The sequence below is a fragment of the Rana temporaria genome, chromosome 11, assembly GCF_905171775.1.
Source record: "Rana temporaria chromosome 11, aRanTem1.1, whole genome shotgun sequence".
In the NCBI taxonomy this organism is placed as follows: Eukaryota; Metazoa; Chordata; class Amphibia; order Anura; family Ranidae; genus Rana; species Rana temporaria.
Window position 1 is genome coordinate 118,938,366 of NC_053499.1, and position 19,909 is coordinate 118,958,274.

A 19,909-nucleotide genomic window follows, 5' to 3' on the forward strand; every position below is an offset into this window, starting at 1 on the left:
ATAAGAGGAGACCAAACGTAGCCAGAGATGGCGTGTAGACACATAAAACCATATACAACACTGGTACTAAAATCACAAAGAGATTAAAAATGACGCAGACATTATAAAATATGTCTATTTATGGTTCATGTTATATGAAGATATATAGAGTAGCGCCATATGCAAACTTAACATATTTCGAAATGTCTTCTTCAGGAGTACTTGTGAATATAATCAGCAGTTGCTGCCACCCTTGAATATTAGTTTTCAAATATATATCAATAAATAGTCTACCACTAAAATCATCATCCAATAGCGGAGCTCCATCACAGGAAGGGAAAAACACGTGCAGCCAATCATCAAACATTAAAGTGTCCAGAACCAGTGTCAAATATCAGCAAAAAACATGACCAACTTGTCATAAATCATATAATGTGAGAGTCCGGCTTTTTTTTGGCTTTACATTATTTTTGGGTATTGTTTTAGGGTTACATGTGATGATAAATATGTAATGTATTATTATCTGTACCCCCCTTTGAGTATAAATAAAGAATATTCAATAATTCATAAACAGTCTTGGATTATCCACTATGGAAATAAGGAAAACATCCCCAGAAGGTCCCTTCAACCAAACACAGATGGAGGACCTATCATCAATCCATCCTAGTATATTAGATAGAATGGAGAACAAGATCACAATAGCTCCGCTATCAGATGATGAATTTAGAGGTAGACTACTTATTAATATATGATTGAAAACAAGTATTTACTTGAATACTCACATGTACTCCCGAAGAAGAAATTTTCAAAACACGTTGAGTTTGCATGTGGAGCTACTCTATAAATCTTCATCTAATATGAACAATGAATAGACATAATTTACAGTGTCTGTTGTTTGTGTAATTTTTCATCTATATTGTAATACAATTTTGTGATTTTAGTGTCAGTGTTGGAAATGTCTTGAAACGTGAACAGTTGGAGTGAATACAAATGTGTCCCATGCAGTACTCAATGCTGTTCTTACAAGTGCACTAATACAGATCCAATCACCTTTTTTCCATAAAAAAATAAATAAAAAATCAGACACATAGTAACTCTACCAACTATTAAAGGAACTAACAGGGGACATATTACTAAATTATTTTCATTATGGGTTGGTTTACCTTTATAATAATTTTTCACTAAAATGTATATATTTCTGGCAGAAAATGGGGCATTTATTTAATTCACTGGTATCTCTGGATATCTGTTTGCAACATCTGTGATAAACAATTGCCAAATTCTTCAATTATCATTTTCTCTGCTATGCCAACTGACTGATTTTCTTCTTCTACTTTCTCCGCTTGTGCTAGTAAACATGTAGCTGCAGCTCTCACTACGTCCGGGGAAGTAAAAACTGAGTAAAAACTAGAGAAAAAATACAAAAGGAAAGGATAACAGTGCTGTGTTCAAAGATTATTATTTAATATCTGTTCATAGAATGGTTACCCATGCACTATTCCCTATAATAAACAGACCTCAGTACAAAAAAACTCAAACCCATTTTTAACCAGAAAATTGGTATTTACAGATGAAACTCGAAAATTAGAATATTGTGCAAAAGTTCATTTATTTCACTAATGCAACTTAAAAGGTAAAACTAATATATGAGATAGACTCATTAAATGCAAAGCAAGATAGTTCAAGCCATGATTTGTCATAATTGTGATGATTATGGCTTACAGCTCATGAAAACCCCAAATCCACAATCTCAGAAAATAAAAATATTACATGCAATCAATAAAACAATGATTGTACATAAAACAATATCTGACCTCTGAAAAGTAGAAGCATGCATGTGAACTCAGTACTTGGTTTGGGCCCCTTTTGCAGCAATTACTGCCTTAATGCGGTGTGGCATGGAAGCTATCAGCCTGTGGCACTGCTGAGGTGTTATGGAAGACCAGGATGCTTCAATAGCGGCCTTCAGCTCTTCTGCATTGTTCAGTCTCATGTCTCTCAGCTTTCTCTTGGCAATGACTCTCTATGGGGTTCAGGTCAGGCGAGTTTGCTGGCCAATCAAGCACAGTAATCCCATGGTCATTGAAACAGGTTTTGGTGCTTTTGGCAGTGTGGACAGGTTCCAAGTCCTGCTGGAAAATTAAGTCAGCATCCCCATAGAGCTCGTCTGCGGAAGGAAGCATGAAGTGCTCCAAAATCTCCTGATAGACGGCTGTATTGACTCTGGACTTAAAGGAGTTGTAAAGGAAAACATTTTTTTTGCTGAAATGACTGTTTACAGGGTATAGAGACATAATATTCAACCGATTCCTTTTAAAAACAATTAAAAATAGATATAAATCAATCAATCATATAATGTCCCTGTAGTTTTTTAGTTTCGTTTTTGTATCTAGTTTCGTTTTTGCATGTTATCCTGCCTCTGTTCTATACAGAGCCATAGAGCAGTGATGGTTTGGAACATGAAACTAGAAACTCCCAGTACTGTGGTCATCAGGAAACAGACAACCAGGAAGTGTCCAGAACAGAGTAGAATTACAGCAACATCAGAGCAAAAACGAACAATGAGGACATGAAGCTAGGACTGCAGTAAGGTAAAGGAAGCTAAACCACTACATGTAAGAACATGTCGACACATCTGACCACCATCGAAAGTCTCATGCCGCGTACACACGATCATTTTTCGGCATGAAAAAAACATCGTTTTTAAAAAAATTTAATTTTAAATGATCGTGTGTGGGCTTCACATAATTTTTCAGGTTCTAAAAAACGACAAAAAAAAATTCCTTTAGTGACCCTTTAATGAAGCACAGTGGACCAACACCAGCAGATGACATGGCTCCCCAAATAAACACAGACTGTGGAAACTTCACACTGGACTTCAAGCATCTTGCAGTGTGTGCCTCTCCATTCTTCCTCCATACTCTGGATCCTTGGTTTCCAAATGAAATGCAAAATTTGCTCTCATCAGTAAAGAGGACTTTGGACCATTGAGCAACAGACCAGGTCTGTTTTTCTTTAGCCCAGGTAAGACTCTTCTGATGTTGTTTGTTGTTCAGGAGTGGCTTGACAAGAGGAATACGACATTTGAAGCCCATGTCCAGAATCCGTCTGTGTGTGGTGGCTCTTGATGCTCTGACTCCAGCCTCAGTCCACTCCTTGTGAAAGTCCCCAACACTTTTGAATGGCCTTTTACAGACAATCCTCTCCAGGCTGCGGTCATCCCTGCTGCTTGTGCACCTTTTTCTTCCATACTTTTCCCTTCCACATAACTTTCTATTAATGTGCTTTGATACAGCACTTTGGGAACATCCACCTTCTTTTGCAATTACCTTTTGAGGCTTTTCCTACTTATGGAGGGTGTCAATGATGGTTTTCTGCACGACTGTCAGGTCAGCAGTCTTTCCCATGATTGTGATTCCTACTGGATTTGGGGATTTCATGAGCTGTAAGCCATAATCATCACAATTATGACAAATCCCAGCTTGAACTATCTTGTTTTGCATGTAATGAGTCTATCTCGTATATTAGTTTCCCCCATTAAGTTGCCTTAGTGAAATAAATGAACTTTTGCACGATATTCAAATTTTTCGAGTTTCACCTGTATGGCAAGGCAGAAATACATTTTATATATTTTTAAATTGTATATATCAATTAATTTCTCTTATTTCTCTACAGACTATTGATATCATATACAATGGGCCAGATCCACGAAGCAGTTACGCTGGCGTATCTATTAATACGCCGTGTAACTGCTAGGTTGCTCCAGCGTATCTTTGTTTTGTATCCACAAAACAAGATACGCCTGAAGCTGGGCTAGATCCGACTGGCGTACGTCTTAGTATGCCGTCGGATCTAAGGTGCATATTTACGCTGGCCGCTAGGTGGCGCTTCCGTCGATTTCCACGTCGAGTATGCAAATTAGCCAGATAAGGGAATCCACAAACGTACGTCCGGCCGGCGCATTTTTTTACGTCGTTTCCGTAAGGCTTTTTTCGGCGTAACGTTACCCCTGCTATATGAGGCGTAGCCAATGTTAAGTATGGACGTCAGGCCAGCGTCAAATTTTCCGTTGTGTACGTCGTTTGCTTAAAACGTTCGCGAATAGGGCTTTGCGTAGAATGACGTTCACGTCGAAAGCATTGGCTTGTTGCGCGTTAATTTCGAGCATGCGCACTGGGATACCCCCACGGACGGCGCATGCGCTGTTCAGAAAAATTGTAATTTACGTCGGGTCAAGACGTATTAACATAAAACACGCCCCCATCCCTCCATTTGAATTGCGTGCCCTTACGCCGACACAGTTACACTACCCTGCCGTAACTTACGGCGCAAATTCTTTCAGGATACGGAAAATACGCTGAAAGTTACGGCGGCCTAGTGTATCTGAGATACGCTACGCCGGACGGAACAATGCGCGGAGGTGCGTGGATCTGGCCCAATATGTTTAGATTTGACCTGTTGTTAAGTAGTCAAAACTAAATTCCAAAGCTCGCTATACAGTCTTAGATTTTTCCATTCAGCCTGCAGGGTAAACAAAAGAAATCTACCAGATTTCTCCATCCACACTATAAAAGGCACGGATGGACGATTTTTCCACTGCACCGTCTATCTATCAGAATACCCAAATAGCAACTGCATCTAATTGGATGCAGCTCCCGTTCAGCTGAAAGTTTTCTGTCTGGCTCCTTTGATTTTTCAATCGCAGGAAATTGGGCAGAAGGATGGCAAAAGGATCACCCATGAAGTGAATTTTGGCCAGTTCATCGGGAACCTGCCAAAGTTTGCATAGTGTATGGCAAGCTTTAGGTTACTTTCACACTTCTCTGTATCAAAAACACATCAAAACACATATGCATTTTTGCCGTCTTGCATTACATTTAATGCAACACATTTTTGCTGCATTTGCATCCAAGGAAGGCTCCAAAATCGCAGCTGTATCAAAATTAATAAATGAAGGATGGCAGGGGAGAGGAGGTGAGAATTTAAAAAACACTCATCCATAAAAGTTGTATATAAAGGCTTCTATGCTGGTGTGAGTTCTGTGAGATAACATAGAAGTCTATGGGGCTGAACTTGTACTAAAGCCTGCCAGGAAAATTTTCCAAAATCGCACTGAGCTGAGTCGCATTGATAAGAAGAGCATCATTTAATATAATGTGAACTCGCTTGTCATGCAATTCTGTGGGCCTGAGCACTTCCCACAGGTGTTGTTTTATGTATTTTTGATGCGGTTTCCATTAATTTCAATAGAGGAATTTGTTTTTGTTTTTTTCTTCTGCAGCCCCAGTGCTTTCATGCTGGGATGGTGCGCTTGCAGGACAGGAAAAAAGTCCTGCAAGAAGCATCTTTGGGGCGGTGTGGGAGCGGTGTATACGCCGCTCCTAAACTGCCCCTGCCATTAAAATCAATGGTCAGCGCTGCTGAAGTGTCTGCAAAGTGCTTCGGCAGCGGCGCTTTGTGGGGGGCTTTTAAAACTTTTTCTGCCGCTAGGGGGTAAAAGCCCCCTCTAGCAGCCGAAAAGCACTGCTAAAACTACAGTAAAGCGCAGTTAAAACTAGCCAGTGCCTCAGTCTGAAAGTAGCCTTAGGTAATCAATATTTACAAAGTAGACCATTCTGCTGTTCCATAACTGCAGTATCAAATACAGTTAGGTCCATATATTTTTGGACACAGGTACAATTTTCATAATTTTGGCTCTATATGCCACCAGAAAAAAAATGAAACAAAACAATCCAAATGAATTTGAAGTACAGACTTTCAGCTTTAATTCAAGAGGTTGAACATAAATATCAAGTACAAATTTTAGGAACTACAACCATTTTTTATACACAGTCCCCCCATTTTCAGGGGCTCAAATGTAATTGGACAAATTAATATAATCATAAATAAAATGTATTTTTTTTATATTTTGTTTAGAATCCTTTACTGGCAATGACTGCCTGAAGTCTGGAACCCATGGACATTACCAAAGACTGGGTTTCTTCCTTTTTTATGCTTTTCCAGGCTCTAACTGCAACTGTCTTCAGTTGCTCATGCTCAGTTAAGTTAAAATCAGGTAATTGACTTGGCTATTGTAGAATACCCCCTTCTTTTCCTTCAAAAGATCCTGGGTTGCTTTTGCGGTTTGTTTTGAATCATTGTCCATCTGTACTGTGAAGTGCCGTCCAATCAACTTTGCTGCATTTGGCTGAATCTGTGCTGACAGTGGGCAGATCCACGTAGAATTGCATGGGCGCAGCGTATGGGAGATGCGCTACGGCGCTGTAACTTACTTTTTGATGCTTCGAATCCAGAAAGAATTTGCGCTGTAAGTTACGGCAGTGTAACGGCGCCTAATTCAAATTGGCGAGTAGGGGGGCGTGTTTCATTTAAATGAAGCGCGTCCCCGCGCCGAACGAACTGCGCATTGCGCCGTCCCTACATTTTCCGCCGTGCATTGCGCGAAATGACGTCGCAAGGACGTCATTGGTTTTTACGTCCATCCCGATTCACGAACGACTTACGCAAAAAAAAAATATTTAAATTATACGTGGGAACGACGGCCATACTTAACATTGAGTACGCCACGAAATAGCAGCTTTAACTATACACCGAAAAAAGCCGACTAGAGACAACGTAAAGGAATGCGCCGGCCGCTCGTACGTTCGGGGATCGTCGGAAATAGCTAATTTGCATACTCGACGCGGAAAACGAAGGGAACGCCACCCAGCGGACGCCGAAGAATTGCATCTTAGATCCGAAGGTGTACGAAGACGTACGCCTGTCGGATCTAACCCAGATGCCGTCGTATCTTGTTTTGAGGATTCAAAACAACGATACGACGCGGGAAATTTGAAAGTACGCCGGCGTATCAGTAGATACACCGGTGTACTCTCTCTGTGGATCTGCCCCAGTATATCTCTAAACACTGCAGAATTCATCCGGCTGCTTCTGTCTTCTGCCACATCATCAATAAACACCAATTACCCAGTGCCACTGGAAGCCATGCATGCCCATTCCATCACATTGTCTCCACCCTGCTTTACAGATGGCGTTGTGTGCTTTGGATCATGATCATGAGCTGTTCCAAGCCTCCTCCACTAGTTTTTCTTCCTGTCATTCTGGTACAGATTAATTTTAGTTTCATCCATCCAAACAATGCTTTTCCAGAACTGGTCTGGCTTATTTTTAGATGTTTTTCGGCTAAATCCAATCTGGCTTTTCTATTCTTCAGGCTTATGAATGGTTTGAACCTTGTGGTGAACCCTCTGTATTTGCTCTTGTGAGTTTCTCTTGATTGTAGATTTTGACAATGATATGCCCACCTACTGGAGAGTGTCCTTCACTTGTCTGGATGTTGTGAATGGGTTTTTCTTTACCATAGAGGATCCTGCGATCATCCACCACTGTTGTCTTCCGTGGACGTCTAGGCCTTTTTAAGTTGCTGAGCTCACCAGTGCGTTCTTCTTTCCTCCGAATGTACCAAACTGTTGGTTTGGCCACTCCTAATGTTGGTGCTATCTCTCTGATGGATTTGTTTCATTTTTGAAGCCTTACAATGGCCTGTTTCACTTGCATGGACAGCTCCTTTGAATGCATGATGTAGGTTCACAGCAATAGATTCCAAATGCAGATACTACACTTAAAATTAACTCCAGACCTTTCACCTGCTTAATTGATGAATAAATAAAGGAGTAGCCCACACCTGGCCATGAAACAGCTTTTGATTCAATTGTCTAATTACCTTTGGTCCCTTGAAAAAGGGGAGGGCTGTTCTTAAGAGCTGTAATTCCTAAACCCTTCCTCTAATTTGAATGTACATACCCTCAAATTAAACACAAGAGTGTGCACTTTCAGCACATATCCATTATATAACTATAGCTTGAATATGTTTTGGTAAATACCTGAAAATCTAAAATTGTGCCTGTGTCCAAACATATATGGGTCTAACTCAGTGCTTCTCAAATAGTGGGGCGCGCCCCCCTGGGGGGCCGCGAGGCTCCGTAAAGGGGGGCTTGTGTGACCTGGTAATTATCCCCCGTTTCCAGCCAGTGGCAGGACTACCGCCATAGCGACCAGGGCCGGCCTTTGCAATGATGTGTGCGGGGATGCTGATCTGCACGGCACCCCGGCGCTGCAGAGGGGGCGGGTGGCGCCGACGCGCCCGAAGTGTCTGACACTGTCTGGTCCCCTTGGCACGCACGTCCTCCCTCCTCCGCGTCTCAGGTCAGGTGGTAGCGCGGCGCCGTTGCGTGCATGCGTAAGGCATGCAGTTCAAATTCTAACGGCGGGACCAGGACGGGACTGACAGACTGCTGCCTTACACAGTGCGCTGAAGAAAAGTAAAGGTAAGGCCGCCCCTCCCCTCCACCTTATCCAGCAGGCTGACAGGTGTCATCCCTCCTCCCACCTCACCTGTACTCCAATGAGGAGGGCCAGTTTATAAAAAAAACGTAAAAAAAAATGTCAAAATTGATCTTTTGTTGAAAAAAAAAAGGAAAAAAATAAAACGCAGAGGTGATCAAAAACCAACGCGCAGTTGTCAGCTTAAAGTGGAGGTTCACCTTAAAACCGTATAGAGCAATAACAATTTTTTTTTTAGACAAAAGATACTATTTACAGTCGCGCGGGGGGGGGCCCGAAATGTTTTCTTCTTCCTAGGGGGGGGCATGACAGAAAATAATTGAGAAGCACTGGTCTAACTGTATGCCAGAAAAGATGAGTTATGCATTAAGAATATCTCAGTTCTGAACTTCTGCCTCTATCTTAGGATATTTTACACTGTAAGGCTGCTTTCCCACTGAGGCGTGCTGCCGCGGTGATGGTATAGCCACGCTATTTGTAGCGCGGCTATACCGTCGTATTTACCGCGATATTCGGGTGCTAGAGGTGAGGTTTTAACCCCTGCTAGTGGCCAAAAAAGGGTTAATACCTCGCTTTCCCATTGATTTCAATGGGAAGGCGCGGTATAGGAGCGGTGAACACACCGCTCCTATACCGCGGTAAAGATGCGGCTAGCAGGACTTTTGGTGCGCTCCTGCTAGAACACCGCTTCAATGTGAAAGCCTTCGGGCTTTCACATTGAACACTACAGGGCATAATTTTTCAGTGTGCAAGGGGCCTAACCCTCTTAAGATATGGGGCCAGATCCACAAAAGAGATACGCCGACTTAACTCGATTTTTCTAAATTTACACGGCGTGTATCTTTGCGCCCGATCCTCAAAACGAGAAGCGCCTGAAATTCGGGCTTTTCCGTCCTACCTAAAAATATTACGCCGGCGCATTCTCGTGCGCAAATTACGCTAGGCACGCCGCTTTATTTGATAGGCAAAGATGCAAATGAGGGAGATAGGGCGATCCACAGAATTAAGTGTGTGCGCCGTAGATTACGCCCTGTGCGCACCTGTTAGTTTTTTGGTGGGAATTTACACTTTATAAAAGCAGCCCTAATTTTACACATGCCGTCTGAATGTCTGCTGAAGCAACACCATTCAGGAAGAGCTCAGCACACACACGTTCAGGACTGAAATCTCTCTGCCAAAATGCCAGGACCAGCAATGATACTAGCTGCATTAGTTGATATAGAGACACAAAGAAGGAGGAGGGCACAGAGGAGGAGGAGGAGGGCACAGGAGAGGGTCTACCGCCCACGGCAAGATTTGTTTGGCATGCCTGCTTGTGAAGTTTACCGCAACTACAGATTTACCCGTGAGGCCATCCTGGAATTAACAACAATACTTCAGGATGATCTTACCAGCCCAACCCAACGCTCCCATGCACTGCAGCCACTCACCAAAGTACTGGCCACTTTGCATTTTCTGGCCACTGGCTCATTCCAACGCACAAGTGGAGGCGTGGCTGGGATGGCACAATCCTCCATCAGCAGGTGTGTGCACCAAGTGGTCCCTGCAATCCTGCGGCGCATGGGAAATCAGTTTCTAAAACCCACCCAGGAGGATCAGCGTTTAAAGTCCATGACCGACTTTTATCACATTGCCAGATTTCCACGCACCATCGGGGCCATTGATTGTACCCATGTGGCACTACAACCACCCCATGATACTGAGCACATGTTCCGGAATCGTAAAGGCTGGCATTCCATCAATGTGCAAGTCATCGTAGATGCCCATGGCCTCATCTGGCACGTCTGTGCTAAATTTCCTGGATCCTGCCATGATAGTTACATTTACCGGCAGACCCAGATCTCAAGAGATTTTGACCAGAACATGTATGGAGACAGCTGGCTGATTGGTGAGTGACATGTGTGTCAGGTATGTCCCCCCCATGATGCTGACATCACAAGGGGCACATGCATGACTAATATCCTCCTGTCTTTTCCCTTACAGGTGACTCAGGATATGCCTTGGGACCTCATCTAATGACCCCATTCAGGAACCCCCAAACCCCAGGAGAGCAACGCTACAACCAGGCGCACATACGAACCCGGGGAGTGGTTGAACGGACCTTTGGGCTTCTGAAGTCCCGCTTCAGATGCCTGGATAAGTCTGGGGGTACCCTGCTGTATTCCCCTGACTTTGTGTGCCAAATAATTGGGGCATGTTGCATACTCCACAACTTTGCCCTCAGAAGGGGACTGCATATTGACTTATGTAATGACCTGACCCCTGACCCAGGCAATACTATCCCAACCAACTCTACCCGGTCTGCTGAGGGCACAACAGCTAGGAGACGCCTTGCTGAAGGCATTTTTTCCCAGTAAATGTACATGATTAATGTCACAATAAGAATGTATCTTTTCCCTGTAAATGCACATCAATAAAGTCACAATGATAATGCATGAATGCACACCACTGTGGTTCCTTGCACAGACACATCACATGCACATCGAATTGGATTAGATCCAAGTCCCCCCCCCCCTTTGGGACTTGGGAGCAGTAACGCCACGCCACGGCTCCAATTATGTCACTGTGCATTCATACACCATTCAGGAACCTGGGATTGCACTTCTCCCTGGTCCTGGGGATCCCTTCTCCACCAAAACTGAGGGTGACAACCTTAATTTCTTAGGAATGCCACCCCCCCACATTCACACATCATTCACACACATAAACCAAATCATAAGTACAGAAGACCAAATTAAAAAAAAAAAAAAATGCATAAACCAAAAAACAAAAGTATCCCAGCAAATTTATTAGCGGCGGCGATTGCTACGCCTTGGCTGGGCAGGGGCACGGGCAGGGGCACAGGCAGGGGCAGGGGCACGGGCAGGGGCACGGCCACGGCCACGGCCACGGCCACGCCGTCGCGGAGGATGTCCATTGGGGGGGGGGGTTGAGCTGGGGAAGGAGGAGCCTCCTGGGGGGGTTGAGCTGGGGAAGGAGGAGCCTCCTGGGGGGGTTGAGCTGGGGAAGGAGGAGCCTCCTGGGGGGGTTGAGCTGGGGAAGGAGGAGCCGCCCCTGCTGGCCTGCCCTCCATGGCCCCTGCAATGCGAGTGAGACAGGCAGTGAGGGCAGCCGCATTGGCCTGGCCAGACCTTGTATTGTCCTGCACAGCCTGGGTCAGGGCACTCAGCTCATGGGCCACGCGCGTTGTGGCGGTCTGTATGTCATTCAAACATGTAATGACCGCCGTTGAGTTGGTGGCCACATCACCGAGTGCCTCCATCATTTCACCCTGGCTGTGCTCCATCTGCGTCAGTTTTTCCAGAATTTTTCCAAGAATGCGGGTCTGCCGGGCATTGTCCTTCACCACACTGGCCGACAGACGCTCGCCCACAGCCACGGTCTCCTGGGTTGTCCCCCTGGCTGCCGCTGAGTCTTGCGGGCCTGGAGGAGGGGAGAGAGTGACCCTGGTGACTGGAGGCCTGTTGGGGGAGAAGTGGGAGGGGCTACCCCTGATGGTGGCCTGACTGGTGCCAGCCTCAGGGGTAGTCTCAGGGGAAGACTCAAAGGTCATCATATCAGTGGCCAGGAGGACTTCCCGGCCAATCTGCATATTTTCCTCCTCCTCCCCCTCATCATCCTCCTCCCACTCAACCTCCTCCCCCTCAACCTCCTCCCCCTCAACCTCCTCATGAGTGGAGGTTTGGCCAATCCCCTCCCCTGGGGAATCCTGCCCTTCTTGGGACTCATCATCTGCCTGTGTTGGGGGTGGTGCTGCAGCCTGGCCTGATGGGCCTGCAACCTCCTGGCCTCCAACCTCCTGGCCTCCAACCTCCTGGCCTCCAACCTCCTGGCGTGTAAGCTCCTGGCGTGTAACCTCCTGGCCATCTGTGGAGGACACAAAACAATCACATGTTTGAGGAACCACACACTTGGCACATCTTCCCTTCCCCCACCCACACATGCTAATCAACAGAGAATAAACAAAAAAACCTACCTGTCCTCCTAGGAACATCTGACGTATAGCCAGGCAGGCCCACCACCTGCTGTGGGTGGAAACACTGGGCCACTGCCCATTCCTCCTCCGTCAGTCTGACTGGGCAGGGTCCCCCTCCTCCAGTGCCCCTGGTATGGGCGTCGATCCTTGCCATCTTAGTCCGGACGACGCTTCTCAGATCATTTATTTTTTTCTGTATGCCAGCGGGGGTCCTAGTCTCCCCCCCCCCCCCCCGCCTTGATCTGGTCCGTGATCTTTTTTATAAGCTGCCTCCTCCTGGCCGGGGTGGTGTTCTGGCTCTCAGGGCCATGCAGAAATCGCCCATATTTCACAATGCCCCGAGCAAGAATTTGCTTCTCTCCCAGGGTGAAATTAAGCTTCCTGCGTTTGGGGGCCATCACATACACCACCCAGCAACAACAAACACACCCGACAAACAATCGACAATACACACCCAAAAACCTGACAAAAATCTATACCACAAAAAAAGAACCAAAATCTAAACACACAAGGACACAGCTAATAGTAATTCAAAAAGAAACACGCACCAACAAACAAACAAAAAACAAACACCAAAAAACAAACACCAAAAAACAAACACCAAAAAACAATCAGCAAAAACAATAACAAACAAATTAAATAAATACACTTCTCAAAAACAAACAACAACTAGACTCTCCAACTCCTCAAACACTTTTCTCACAAACACAACTTACCAACACACAAACAAACAGAGCAGAAGCAAATTGCTCATGGAAGGGGAACAATGGGATATACTTTAGCAAGGGAAGTGTGTGTGTGTGGTGCTTTTTAGACACAGGGCGATCCTCAAACTAAGTACACTTGGCCTTTTACCTATCTCACTGATTGCGCCGAGATCAGTTCTGCACATGCCCAGTGAGGTCCCGATTCGTGCGCGCATGCGCAGTACGGCCGGCGCCTCATTTGCATGGGGTCACGGCTCATTACAATGAAGCACGCCCACTTCCTTCACACTTGCAAAAACCCCGCCTTACGCCTCTGAATTTAAGTTACGCTGGCGCACATTTAGACGCAAATGCGCTGTGGATACGGCACTTACGACACCAACTTAGGGCAACGTAACTTAAATCACATAAGTTAGGACAAACTAAATTTGCACCGCTGGCTGAGGATCTGGCCCACGGTTCTTTATCATATTATACAGTACATACATTCAACCAACCTAACAAAGGCAATACTTCTTTTTTGTTGCAGTCATTAAATCTAGTATTGAAAAAAAAAAACTTCTAATCACTATTCTTCTGACTCATACCGTTCTGCATCTTGTTGTTTCTGTATGCTCCTAGGAGTTTTACGGTCTGGGCATTCTTCAACATTTTTACAGCGAATGCATTTACAGTTAGAGGAACACATTATTTTAGCCTGCAATGAAGAACACATTTACTTATACCAGTGCAACAAATGATCTGTGAAACACTTTTAAGACAAATCCTGCGTAATATAAAGAGAGAAGGACACTTTTGTCTTCTTGTCAGCTTTAGTGGAGGATTGTTATACACATTCAGCTTTACATCCTGCTTAAAATACACACCTTGCATTTAGATCTATACAATGGGCTGGATTCAGTAAGGGCAGCGTATCTTTGTGCGGGCGTAGCGTATGTTATTTACGCTACGCCTCCGCAACTTAGATGGGCAAGTGCATTATTCACAAAGCACTTGCTCCGTAAGTTGCGGCGGCGTCGCGTAAATGGGCCGGCGTAAGCCCGCCTAATTCAAATGTGGAAGGGGGGGCGTGTTTTATGTTAATGTATGATGACCTGACGTGATTGACGTTTTTTACAAACGGCGCATGCGCCGTCCGTGTACATATCCCAGTGTGCATTGCTCCCAAGTACGCCGCAACAACGTATTGGTTTCGACGTGAACGTAAATTACGTCCAGCCCTATTCGCGAACGACTTACGCAAACGACGTAAAAAATTCAAAAATCGAAGCGGGAACGACGTCCATACTTTACATTGCGTGCGCCTCATAGAAGCAGGAGCAACGTTACGCCGAAAAAGCCTTAAGCAAACGACGTAAAAAATACCTACGGGCGCACGTACGTTTGTGAATCAGCGTATCTAGGTCATTTGCATATTCTACGCCGAAAACGACGGAAGCGCCACCTAGCGGCCAGCGTCAATATGCACCCTAAGATACGACGGCGTAAGAGACTATTGTATAACAGTGTAAATTTGCTGTCCCCTCAAAATAACTCAACACCATAGTCGTGCGCACAGGGTGTGCCAGGTGTGCCCAGGCACACCCTAATTATCCTGTACAGCACAGATTTCCCCTACAGCCCTGCCTCCCCTTCTCCCTACAGTGCTGCCGGCTTTCCTCGTCTTCTCTCCCACCGGCTGCTGCTGCGGGCACACACAAGGGGATGTTTTAGGATGAGTGGGGAATGGGTCGGTAAATATGTGATTTACTGGCCCCTACCTTTCTGATTGAACACAGTGAGTGATCAGTAGCGTGTAGGGTTGAGCGAACCCGAACTGTAAAGTTCGGGTTCGGTACAGACTTTTGTTTTTTTTGTACCCGGACCCGAACCCGAACAATTTGCTGTAAGTTCGGGTTCGGGTCCGGTGTTCGGCAATGTAATGGCGCGCTGCAGGGCAGCCAATCAGCATTTGTTTTACTCCTGTGACCTAGAAGCCATCACAGCAATGCCTACTAATGGCATGGCTGTGATTGGCCAGTGCAGCATGTCACCCAGCATGTGACCCAGACTCTATATAAGCAAGAGGGATATAGCACAGCTCGTCATTCTGCTTTAGATAGGGTAGGGAAAGGCTGCTGCTGATCTGATCTGAGGGAGAGAATTAGATAGGAGTCAGACTGTCCTGCTACAGAAATCATATTACACCAGCGCTGCATATGTTCCTGTGAGATACTCTGCATTAGATACTTTAGGGAAAGGTTCCTGTTCCTGATTGTGCTTATAGGGAGAGAAATATATAGGAGTCAGTCCTGCTTCAGAAATCATATTACACCAGCGCTGCATATGTTCCTGTGAGATACTCTGCATTAGATACTTTAGGGAAAGGTTCCTGATTGTGCTTATAGGGAGAGAAATATATAGGAGTCAGTCCTGCTTCACAAATCAAATTGCACCAGCACTGCATATGTTCCTGTGAGATACTCTGCATATTACACCAGCACTGCATGTGTTCCTGTGAGATACTCTGCATATTGCAGCAGCACTGCATATGTTCCTGTGAGATACTCTGCATATTGCACCAGCACTGCATAGGTTCCTGTGAGATACTCTGCATATTGCAGCAGCACTGCATATGTTCCTGTGAGATACTCTGCATATTGCAGCAGCACTGCATATGTTCCTGTGAGATACTCTGCATATTGCACCAGCACTGCATATGTTCCTGTGAGATACTCTGCATATTGCAGCAGCACTGCATATGTTCTTGTGAGATACTCTGCATATTGCAGCAGCACTGCATATGTTCCTGTGAGATACTCTGCATTAGATACTTTAGGGAAAGGTTCCTGATTGTTCTTATAGGGAGAGAAATATATAGGAGTCAGTCCTGCTTCACAAATCAAATTGCAGCAGCACTGCATATTGCAGCAGCACTGCATATGTTCCTGTGAGATATTCTGCATTGAAAAAGGTATTGTAAGTCTATTGCGCTACTGCGAGTAACGAAATGTGAATAGAGTGAAAAATAAATTATATATATATATATATATATATATATATATATATATATATATATATATATATATATATATATAATAAATACTAAAGCCGCTATAACTAAAAGGTGCACAAAACCATAAACAAATGAATAATAAAATGATGTTAAGCGCTAAAGTAATGGTGAAAAAACATATAAGCTAGATAGCCAACACACCGTGCACTTAAAAGTGATAAGATGGGCTGAAAGCCCTGCCAGTGGAGATGGATCTCCCCACAAATGTGACAAACAAATAATGAACACTGTAAAATAGGAGAGTCTATAGGTGGATAATCAAATGGAGCAGATGGAATGGATGAATCTTCTAAACATGATGAGTGTATCCAATAATTGATCTCATATTGCCCTTACCTTCAAATGATGGTATATACGCATAAAGGGCAAGTGGTTCCTTCTCCTGCTGTTTCAGCGCCGCCTCTCCTTAGTAAATCCTAATGGTGTCCTGGGATGATGAAAAATCCTAGGGTCCGTGTGTCTCGTGGATAGGAGCCAAACGCGTGAGGTGGGAGAAATAATGCCACAATAGAGAAGATCGTAGATGCAGGGGGTACTGATATTTTAATAAAAAATGGACTCTTACAGTTAAAAGATTTAAAAACAGGCAGATAGCGCTCAGAACAGGACGCGGCGAAATGACAAGCCTAAACTAAGCTTACATAGGGTCAAGGGTGGGTGCTAACATCCTTCCAATGGACAACGCCCTTAGGAATCTTACTAGACTAGGGGGATGGACCACTGATCAGAGCCTGCCAAGAATGCAATTAAGGAACTGGTCAGTCCAGCGGCGAAATGACAAGCCGGCTTGTCATTTCGCCGCGTCCTGTTCTGAGCGCGATCTGCCTGTTTTTAAATCTTTTAACTGTAAGAGTCCATTTTTTATTAAAATATCAGTACCCCCTGCATCTACGATCTTCACTATTGTGGCATTATTTCTCCCACCTCACGCTTTTGGCTCCTATCCATGAGACACACGGACCCTAGGATTTTTCATCATCCCAGGACACCATTAGGATTTACTAAGGAGCGGCAGCGCTGAAACAGCAGGAGAAGGAACCACTTGCCCTTCATGCGTATATACCATCATTTGAAGGTAAGGGCAATATGAGATCAATTATTGGATACACTCATCATGTTTAGAAGATTCATCCATTCCATCTGCTCCATTTGATTATCCACCTATAGACTCTCCTATTTTACAGTGTTCATTATTTGTTTGCCACATTTGTGGGGAGATCCATCTCCACTGGCAGGGCTTTCAGCCCATCTTATCACTTTTAAGTGCACAGTGTGTTGGCTATCTAGCTTATATGTTTTTTCACCATTACTTTAGCGCTTAACATCATTTTATTATTAATTATATATAAGATACTCTGCATTAGATATTTTAGGGAAAGGTTCCTGATTGTTCTTATAGGGAGAGAAATATATAGGAGTCAGTCCTGCTTCACAAATCAAATTGCAGCAGCACTGCATATGTTCCTGTGAGATACTCTGCATATTGCAGCAGCACTGCATATGTTCCTGTGAGATACTCTGCATTAGATACTTTAGGGAAAGGTTCCTGATCGTTCTTATAGGGAGAGAAATATATAGGAGTCAGTTCTGCTTCACAAATCAAATTGCAGCAGCACTGCATATGTTCCTGTGAGATACTCTGCATATTGCAGCAGCACTGTATATGTTCCTGTGAGATACTCTGCATTAGATACTTTAGGGAAAGGTTCCTGATTGTTCTTATAGGGAGAGAAATATATAGGAGTCAGTCCTGCTTCACAAATCAAATTGCAGCAGCACTGCATATGTTCCTGTGAGATACTCTGCATATTGCAGCAGCATTGCATATGTTCCTGTGAGATGCTCTGCATATTGCACCAGCACTGCATATGTTCCTGTGAGATACTCTGCATTAAATACTTTAGGGAAAGGTTCCTGATTGTTCTTATAGGGAGAGAAATATATAGGAGTCAGTCCTACTTCACAAATCAAATTGCAGCAGCACTGCATATGTTCCTGTGAGATACTCTGCATATTGCAGCAGTACTGCATATGTTCCTGTGAGATACTCTGCATTAGATACTTTAGGGAAAGGTTCCTGATTGTTCTTATAGGGAGAGAAATATATAGGAGTCAGTCCTGCTTCACAAATCAAATTGCAGCAGCACTGCATATGTTCCTGTGAGATACTCTGCATATTGCAGCAGTACTGCATATGTTCCTGTGAGATACTCTGCATTAGATACTTTAGGGAAAGGTTCCTGATTGTGCTTATTGGGAGAGAAATATATAGGAGTCAGTCCTGCTTCAGAAATCATATTACACCAGCACTGCATATGTTCCTGTGAGATACACCCTTTATATACTTTTCTTCTATTGTGCTATTCAAAAAACATCCATTTAGGGAAGAATAAAAATTTGCAGTGTTTCCTCCAGTGTTTGCAGTGTTTCCTCCATATCTGTACGTGTGAGATAAACACTTTAGATACTGTTCTTCTATTTTGCTATTCAAAAAACACCCATTTTGGGCAAAAAAATATATTTTGCAGTGTTTTTTTATTTTTATGTATTTTATGTTATTTTAAGTTATTTCCCTATCCACATTTATTTGCAGAGTACTTGCGATGCTCTTACCGACATTTTGCTGCAATTTGCAGTCCTCTAGCCCTTTCCATTATTTTTTTAGAGACATTTTAGTAGTCAAAAGTCCGGGTCCCCATTGACTTCAATGGGATTCGGGGTCAAGTTCGGTTTAAGTTCGGGTCCCGAACCCGGACTTTTTTTCCGAAGTTCGGCCGAACCCGTCGAACACGAACATCCAGGTGTCCGCTCAACTCTAGTAGCGTGTGTTTCAGTTTTGGGGTACACACCCTAATCCAGTAGGCTGTGCACACCTATGCTCAACACAGATGCACAATTTGATACCAAGACAACGTTGTCTTTTATGGTGGTGGAAGGTGGTCTTAATTTACAATAAATATTTTTCATATTTGTATTGATTTTTGTACATTAATATTTTGGTTAATTTCTAGCCCCAGTGGCTCAGTAGTAAAACCATATTTTTGTGTGGTTTCATAATTGCCCATGGAGCCCCACCATTTATTTATTAGGTGTGTGGGCATTTGACCATGGAGGTGGACATTTTTGTGTACCCCGTTTATTATTTTGTGTCCCTATGTTTTTTAATATTTATTAGGGAGCCACATTGGGGCAGAGATTCTGTTAGTTCAGCAGGGGCAGGCCCAGTTATGGTTAACCCCATGTCATCTTGTGCCAGGTAAGGACAACTTGCTGTCTGCCACTTAGTAGGGAAAGTTCACATGCCTTGCCTGGATCACATCCTCAATCTGGTGATGAAGCAGTTCCTAGTAGGATACCCTGGCTTACAGAACCTCTTGAGGCAGGCCAGAAGAGTCTGTAGCCCTTACAGGTGGCCATACCCAGCCACTGCTCACCTGGGTGAAATGTAGCTGTCTGGTCCTCCTGCAGCAGCTGCACATGCATCAGTGGGCCATAAATTAGTATCTGTGCAAATATGGCATGAGGACAGGCTCAGATGAGCTGGGGGATTTTCCCCACTTCAGTGGCTCCTCATTCAGGAGTCACATGCACCATATTGTCACCATTTTAGGAGGCAACCAGACTAGTGAGCCAGCACAATGTCACTATTTCTGTGATATTCCTACTGGAGCAGATGCTGGTTCCTCTAATGTTTCTACTGGATCAGATGCAGATACTTTAGGCACAGTAGCATGAGGAAAATGAGGACTTCCTGGTGACTGTTTTTTCCATACTTTACCTCTTTGAAGCCACAACAGGCCCAAGAGAAGCATAAGAAAAGGGAGTATAGTTGCTGTAGTGGTAATGAGG

At 44.3% G+C, this 19,909-nt stretch overlaps 1 protein-coding gene across 1 annotated transcript in view; it reads right to left on the reverse strand.

The window, feature by feature from the left end:
• Window positions 1–1,181: 1,181 nt before the first annotated feature.
• Window positions 1,182–19,909, reverse strand: part of LOC120917553 (protein lin-54 homolog) — a 65,868-nt gene continuing 47,140 nt past the window's right edge. Inside the window, exons 8-9 of the mRNA XM_040328929.1 lie at window positions 13,593–13,702; window positions 1,182–1,386 (exon numbers count right to left, since the gene is read on the reverse strand). Coding sequence (XP_040184863.1) covers window positions 1,206–1,386; window positions 13,593–13,702 — 291 coding nt within the window. The 3' untranslated portion in view covers window positions 1,182–1,205. The remainder of the gene's footprint in view (window positions 1,387–13,592; window positions 13,703–19,909) is intronic.